Here is a 7427-nt window from a genome sequence, read left to right as displayed (position 1 = left end):
TAATCACAGATACCTTTTATTGTCAACCATATTGTGAAGTAATGCTCATCACTTTCAACTGTGAACCAAACAATCTAACATTGCACTATAAGCGATGAGATTCAGTACACTATTTGATCTGCCCGCCAATAAACCAATGCAAGGTATGTGACCTGGAAATCTATCAGCCCCCTGCCCGCCCACACACATACACACTTTTTACTAAGAAAATTATATTTAACAGCAGCATCCTCAGTTATAATTTTTTTTTGTCCCACCCACATTTGAAAATATGAACAGGAAGTTTTTTCCATTACAGTATATAAAGTATGTCTTTGGTACATCAGTATGCACCAACTCAGTGGTAGATGAGGTAATGCAGACTACATTTACTGGAGTTGAAGATAACAGCTTTGATTTAACAAAAACATGACCTCTAGTGGGTGGAATGTCATACAGCTTGCAGTGAAACACCACTGGTCTGTTCACAGTCAAAATAACCCAAACACAGAACACATATTATTGTTAACTTTAAGATAAAACACTTTCCTGTGTGTGTTCTTGTCTACAAGACTTAAGAGAAAGTCAAATTTGACATATCAATCACATTTCTTTGAATCCTGCATGACTAACATAGAGACATGGATGTTTTTTCCCAAACCCAGAACCCGGGGTAAATGGCCTTGGTGAATGTGGAGTGGAATGTGTATAGGAGGGTGTACGTATCAGAAGAGATGCTGTAAAAGGAGAGACTGCCAGCCTGCCAGTCCAGATACACTCCGACTCTGTTGGACATCGGCACGTCTATGCACGTCTTTATATTACTATGCCAAGCAGTGTAAGTGTGACCAGAGCAGCTTAGACACCATGAGTTATCATTGTGCCCCATCAAACTGTCATGCAATTTCCCAGCCCTGCTGATATCTTCATATGCCACTCCGATGTGGCCCCCTAACCCACTCCATTCCACCTCCCAGTAACAGCTCCCTGTCAGGCCCTCTCTACACAGCACCTGGGACCAGTCTGTAAATCTCTTGGGGTGATCAGAATAGGAATTCTTCTTTCCTTTCCATGTGACCTTTTTGCCCCCATCAGACAGAGACAGGTTTCTGTGTGAAGTGTTGACATCCAGCGTGAGATTACAGGCATCTAATGGAGAAAACAAGGAAAAATAAACCATTATCTATGTGGTCGCTGATACAAGCAAGCAGACTGCCACATGTAGCAGTTTGAATGATGGTTCACTAAAAGCAATGCTTTTCGTTCCGTGTGAATGTGCAGTTAATGCAGAATGCATATAAACTTACTCCTTCTTAATGACCAGCATAGCCCTGCAGGCTGAACTCTGAGAGAGAAATTAAATGATTTATTAAGGAATTGTATTAACATTTTGTTAAGTCAGTTTGTTAAATCAACTACATAAATGGCAGTTTTCACCTGAGTGTTTGGAGTTTATAGTTGGGATCCTTTAGTGCAGAGGAAAGCAGTATCAGTTCTGAGTCTCCTGGGTGGTTATAACTCACGTCCAGCTGTCTCAGGTGGGTGGGGTTAGACTTCAGAGCTGAAGCCAAACAGGCACAGCCTTCCTCTCCAACACCACAGAATGACAACCTGTTCATTAATGACAATGATAATTTCACTTGAACAAGTAAAAGTGTATCAGTAAAAAAGGATATTCCTCAGCTCTATTAAACTCACTGTATTGTCTCCAGTTTACAATGTTGATTCCCTAGAACAGCAGAGAGCTGTTTAGCACCAGAATCCTGCAGGTTGTTGTCACTTAGGTTTAACTCTCTCATGTGGGAGGATTCTGAGACGAGAGCAGAGGCCAAGGCCTTACAGCCTTGCTCTGTGATTTGACACTCACACAAACTAGTTAGGAAATGGAGGGAAAACAAAATGTTCACATATTGTGATCTTAAGACAGTACTGTAAACAGCATACCCAAATAATCAACGTTAAATAAAGCAAACCTCAGTGTTTCCAGTCGGCACTGAGGATTACCCAGTGCAGCAGAGAGCAGCATCACCCCAGAATCCTGAAGGGGGTTCATGCTCACGTCGAGCTCTTTCAGGTGGGAGGAAGTGGAGCAGAGAACTGATGCCAACTCTTCACAGCTTCTCTCAGTGAGATGACATGCATTCAGCCTTGACAGAAGATAACATGATATATCATCAAGGCCCCTTAGTATGGGCAAAACAAACAATTTATTCTGATACCAATTTGAAATTTAGAACCCAAAATGGTGTATTGTTTTAGCAGTCAGCTGAAGAAGTGCTACAGAGGGTGTATAACAAGCCTATTGGAACCATCGTTACTTTTACAGACACACTAAGAGCTAGTTAGGCGAGTGTTCTCCAGGTTTGCAAACATCACAGAATAGAGTAATCGTGTTGTTGTTTGAAGCCTTGGCGTTCACCTTGTGTATCAATCCATAGAAATATGTATGCTTTAGTTACGTTCCCACAACAATATCTCACCTCAACACCTGAATGTTTTCTAGTCCAGCATGGAGCAGCTTCAGGCCTGAATCTTGCAGGTTATTGTTACTTAGATCCAGATCTTTCATGTGAGTGTTTGAGGTGAGAGCTGAGGCTAGCACTTCACAACATTTCCCTGTGAGGCAACATTTGTTCAACCTAGACAGGACATTGCAATGAGTATGTTTATTGTGAAGACATAATACTGATTGAACACAAATGGACATAACGTTTAAACCTGAGTGTCTCCAGTCTACTGTGTAGACTCATCCCAGCACATAAATGTATCACTCCTGCATCCTCCAGGCTGTTGTCACTCAGGTCCAGCTCTGTCAGGTGGCTGGAGTTAGAGCTGAGAGCTCTAGCCAATTCTTCACACGATCTCAGTGTGAGATGGCATTTATTCAGCCTAAACACACAAAAAATAACGATAAAAACAATTGACCGTAATCTCCAACAAATTTGTACCAAGTATGATGTTAGTGTATAAGACAAGGACTAAAGGAACTGTACTTACAAGGCTGTTTTTGAGACTTTAATGACTGGCAGCAGTCTCAGAAGACCTTCTTCTGATCTGGAGTATTCCTTCAGGTCAAAAACATTGAGCTTCTCTTTTGAGGTCAGCAACACAAAGACCAGAGCTGACCACTGTGTAGATGAGAAGTTGGCTTGGGAGAGATCTCCTGAGCTCAGGTAGCTTTGGATCTCCTCCACTAGAGAGCAGTCCCTCAGCTCATTGAGACAGTGGAACAGGTTGATGCACCTCTCTGGTGAGGGATTCTCCTTGATCTTGGTCTTGATGTACTTGACCGTCTCCTCATTGGTCTGTGGGGTCGTTCCTGTCTGTGTCAGAAGGCCTTGTAGGACAGCCTGATTGGATTCCAGTGAGAGGCCCAGGAGGAAGCGGAGGAACAGGTCTCTGTGTCCATTCTCGCTCTCCAAAGCTTGATTCACAGCTGTCTTGTGTAAGTCAATCTCTGGTTTTCTTTTCAGTGAAAATGAATGTTTCACGTGTTTGACCAGAGGATTTTGTCCACTCGTCTTGAATGTGAGAAAGACATACAGAGCAGAGAGAAACTCCTGGATGCTCAGGTGCACAAAACTAAACACCTTCCGCTGGTACAGCCCACGCTCCTCTCTGAAGATCTGAGTACACACTCCTGAGTACACTGAGGCTTCTGTGACGTCAATGTCACACTCTCTCAGGTCTTCCTCGTAGAAGATCAGATGGCCTTTTTCAAGTTGTTTGAAGGCCAGTTTTCCCAGCTTCAGGACAGTCTCTTTATCCCAGGGTGGATCTCTCTCGTGAACTCCTGGATGCGTCTGGTTCTTCTGTTGGGTCTGATACACCAGAAAGTGTGTGTACATTTGTGTCAGAGTCTTGGGCATCTCTCCAGTCTTAGCTTCTCTCAACAGTCTCTCTAGAACCGTGGCTGCAATACAACTGAAGACTGGTATGTGACACATGATGTGAAGGCTCCTTGACATCTTTATGTGTTCAATGATTCTGCTGGCCATGTTCTCATCACTGATTCTCTTCCTCAAGTACACTTCCTTCTGTAGATCATTGAACCCTCGTACCTCTGTCACCAAGTCAACACTGTCGGAAGGAATCTGATTGGCTGTTGTAGGTCGGGATGTTATCCAGCGTAGAGCTGATGGAAACAGTTTTCCCTTGATCAGATTGGTTAACAGCACGTCCACTGAGGTTGTCTCTGTGACATCGCAACAGATTTTGTTGTTTGTGAAATCAAGAGGAAGTCGACACTCATCCAGACCATCTAAGACAAACAGGACGTTGTACTTGTCATAACTGGAGATTCCTGAATCTTTGGTTTCTGCGCAAAAGAGATGGAGAAGTGACATCAAACTATGTTGTCTTCCGTTCTCCAAATTCAGTTCTCGAAAAGGAAGTGGAAAGATGAACTGGATGTTCTGATTGGCTCTTCCTTCTGCCCAGTCCTGGATGAACTTCTGCACAGAGATTGTTTTTCCAATGCCAGCAATACCTGTAGTCAGAACAGTTCTGGGAGATCTTCCTTGTCCAGGAAGGGGTTTGAAGAGGTTCTGGCACTTGATAGGTGTCTCTGCCGTTGCCGGTGTCCTGGATTTTGTCTCAATCTGTCTGACCTCATGTTCATTATTGACCCCCCCACTGCCACTCTCTGTGATGAAGAGGTCTGTGTAGATGTTGTTAAGGAGTGTTGGGTTTCCTTGGCCAGCCATTCCCTCAAACACACACTGATATTTCTTCTTCAGGCTGCATTTCAGTTGACGCTGACATACAGCAACTAGTTCATCTGGATTAAAGACCATGAATTTACTCCCAGTAGTACAACAATCATTCATCCACAAAGCAACTTCTATATATTTTGTATGCACTACCTAAATATTGGTCAAATGCCAGATTTCTTACTTTTCTCCAGTGTGTCGGCCATCTTGTTCTGGTTCATGCTCCTAAGGACATGCAGTGTGATCTTCAGAGCTCCATCTCTGACTGTGTTTTCAAACTCAGCATCAACTGGTTCCTCCTCCTTCTTTTGACTCTCAAAGGACTCTGGGTAATCTTCGTGTAGAAGCCCCCGGAATATCTTTAGATGTTTCCTGACTAAAGTGATGACGTTTTGTTCTAGCAACTAAAATAGATTATTTGATTTGAAGTATTGTATTATATGTACATTTAAAAAAAGTAATTGCTGCAAATCCATGTTATCAGCCCACCTTGAAAATAGCGATTACGTCATCTTGATGGTTTGATTCTGATTTCTTAAATTGGTCACTGTTGTGGACAAACATTATGTGAGTGCTCAGGACAGGAATTATGAAATCCATAAGAGGAAATGTTTACAGGGTATTATCTTCATTCAACATTAGTTAGATGGTAAACACTATTTTGTTAAGAATGACGTTAAAATAAAATGTGACACATGCTTGTAAAAGGGTCCACATGTCGGCAACCTTCACATTGGGTTTGGACTCTTTTCCTTTTTACTACTTCCCTTTTTTTCATATAATGAAAGTTTTTAAGAAGTCACCCAATATAATATACAATATTTTAGGATGAATACTCATAATTCTTCAGCAATTCTGCCAGGTAAACACATTTGAATAAAGAGTCTAATAAACGTCCATAGGCTGCTGCTACATTCCTGTGGTATTTGAGTCCACGGAAAACCAAAGTAGATGTTAAAAGCGACTGAGAGGGATTGCTAAGGAGACAGGCATGGAGAAGATTAGAAGTGCCGTAATTTCCTCCCCTGACCAAATGACTCCTCTTTCACTAGTAGGCCTACTACTAGCCTTACCAGCTGCCATGGCTCCGTGTTTGTTTTGAAGAAATTTCCAGTCAATAGCATGTGATCTGTCTACATGTTAAGCCAAGATGGATAAAATAGAATAGCAAAGTGCGAAGCAAACCTGAAGATAAAATACCCTTACCTTCCTGCTGGAAAGGGTTCTTGTCTGAAGTAAATTGGCTCTTCCATAGGCACACAGGAGCCTGTCCTCTCATGCGTGACTCTGTCAGTAAACGTCAACATAGTCCTCATGATAGTCACACAATGTGGGAACAGCAGAAGATCTAAGATCTTTTGATTTGGCTTTTGTTTTCCTTCCTGCTTGCAACTTAATTCTTAGCTCAGTCAACCAACGGGGTATTGAAAAGCTCCAAAAAATCAGTTTACTCTGAATCATACTGTAAATATAAGCAAAGATTCAGCTAACATGAAGAAAATCATCAGCCTTATTTAACGATCACTTAACTCACATTTTAGATTCAATGCAGGGACTCCCTTCACAAGGACCTGTTTCCGAGGCAGTGCTGTCCTCATCTCTCTCCCCAGACAGACTCATGGCAGCCTCAGGTGGAGGACCTCTCCTGACTCACACCTGAAGCAGACGGGGTCAATAGCTTCTCTAAAGACAAGACGTCTACCTCCTTGACGAGTCCATCCAATCTGCAGTGAGGATATGACATGTTAACATCATTCATGCTTGCACGCACACATACATTCTTAGGTTGATCAGAAATGACTTTTTTTCTCAAGTTTTGTTCTAGTATGAGGCCATAAGTATAATTATATTTTGTAGTATTTTTGGCATTAGTTATGTATGCTTGTGTGCTATGTATGCTTGTCCTTCTCTATCGTCACATTTTTAATCTAAATGTAATGAATAGAACGATAATATTATACATATACACTCCTCAATACAACTGTTCCTTGCCAGACAAACAATGTTTCAATTTTAGATAGAAAACACCAACAACTTACATTGTGAGGCCTTTCCCAGTAGCTGTTAATCCTGCTCCGGTGTCGTGAAGGAAGTTGTTGACGTATAAACATATTCCCAAAACATCAAGAGCCACTCCTTCTTTCATCAAGCTTAAACTGGTTTTAATCCTGAATCCTTGTTGAACAGGTTTGTCTCAGCAGGGGAGGAAAGGCTGCATACCTGATCTGACGCAGACTGTAGCTATATGGGTTCATGAGCACCTGGCATTCCATGTTTCCTCTTGCAAAGAACCAGGTTGAATCAGGATGCACCTGAGTATATGTGTGTGTGTTACAATGTAGCAGTGTGCTCCAGTATGTTTGTATGTCTTCAAATTCAGTCAGTCCAGTCCACACACATGCACACATTGTTGCAAAAAAATCATGACACATAAGTTTACCTGCGTGTAGTTTTAATGACTCAGCATGGAGAGGAAGTCATGTTGGTTTCATTAGACTACAAACATGGACGATAGATGATAGAACTACAAACATGGAGGAGCAGTGATAAAACAAACTACAGTGGGACAGGAGCTTGGCACATACAGCAACGAGTCAACCCAATAAACACACACACACACAAACAATTACAACACACACACACAAATACGACACACATACAAGCACATGTAAAGCCTCATCTAGAATATACATACTTACATAGCATTCACACCATTAGTTACTGCTGATTCATCTG

At 42.0% G+C, this 7427-nt stretch overlaps 1 protein-coding gene and 1 pseudogene across 4 annotated transcripts; both read right to left on the bottom strand.

Annotated features, from left to right (window-relative positions):
• Window positions 1-251: 251 nt before the first annotated feature.
• LOC124484530 (NACHT, LRR and PYD domains-containing protein 12-like) lies at window positions 252-6838 on the bottom strand. 4 transcript variants are annotated; one of them, XM_047045467.1, is made up of 13 exons: window positions 6731-6838; window positions 6226-6415; window positions 5898-5978; window positions 5181-5238; window positions 4876-5095; window positions 2977-4759; window positions 2698-2868; window positions 2460-2618; window positions 1953-2126; window positions 1678-1851; window positions 1417-1590; window positions 1287-1324; window positions 252-1128 (listed from the first exon to the last, which is right to left on the bottom strand). In XM_047045467.1, exons 2-13 carry the CDS (start codon window positions 6309-6311, stop codon window positions 608-610), a joined length of 3639 nt encoding a protein of 1212 aa, XP_046901423.1. In that variant the 5' UTR covers window positions 6312-6415; window positions 6731-6838; the 3' UTR covers window positions 252-607. The 4 variants fall into 4 exon arrangements, with proteins under 4 accessions (XP_046901423.1, XP_046901424.1, XP_046901425.1 ...); XM_047045471.1 differs by having other exon boundaries at window positions 743-1128; window positions 1417-1570; XM_047045468.1 differs by lacking the exons at window positions 6226-6415; window positions 6731-6838 and having other exon boundaries at window positions 4876-5025; window positions 5898-5930.
• Window positions 6839-7136: 298 nt separating this feature from the next.
• LOC124484380 overlaps window positions 7137-7427 on the bottom strand; it is a 15030-nt pseudogene continuing 14739 nt past the window's right edge.

Source organism: Hypomesus transpacificus, chromosome 22, assembly GCF_021917145.1.
Source record: "Hypomesus transpacificus isolate Combined female chromosome 22, fHypTra1, whole genome shotgun sequence".
Classification (NCBI taxonomy): domain Eukaryota; kingdom Metazoa; phylum Chordata; class Actinopteri; order Osmeriformes; family Osmeridae; genus Hypomesus; species Hypomesus transpacificus.
This window is presented reverse-complemented; position numbering and strand designations above follow the sequence as displayed.

Coding starts and splice junctions, on each gene's coding strand:
- LOC124484530 (XM_047045467.1), bottom strand. CDS start 6,311: ATGAGTCTGTCTGGGGAGAGAGATGAGGACAGCACTGCCTCGGAAACA. Junction 5,979..6,225: donor CCCTGCATTGAATCTAAAAT/GTGAGTTAAGTG, acceptor GTTTACTGACAG/AGTCACGCATGAGAGGACAG. Junction 4,760..4,875: donor GGCCGACACACTGGAGAAAA/GTAAGAAATCTG, acceptor TCTTTAATCCAG/ATGAACTAGTTGCTGTATGT.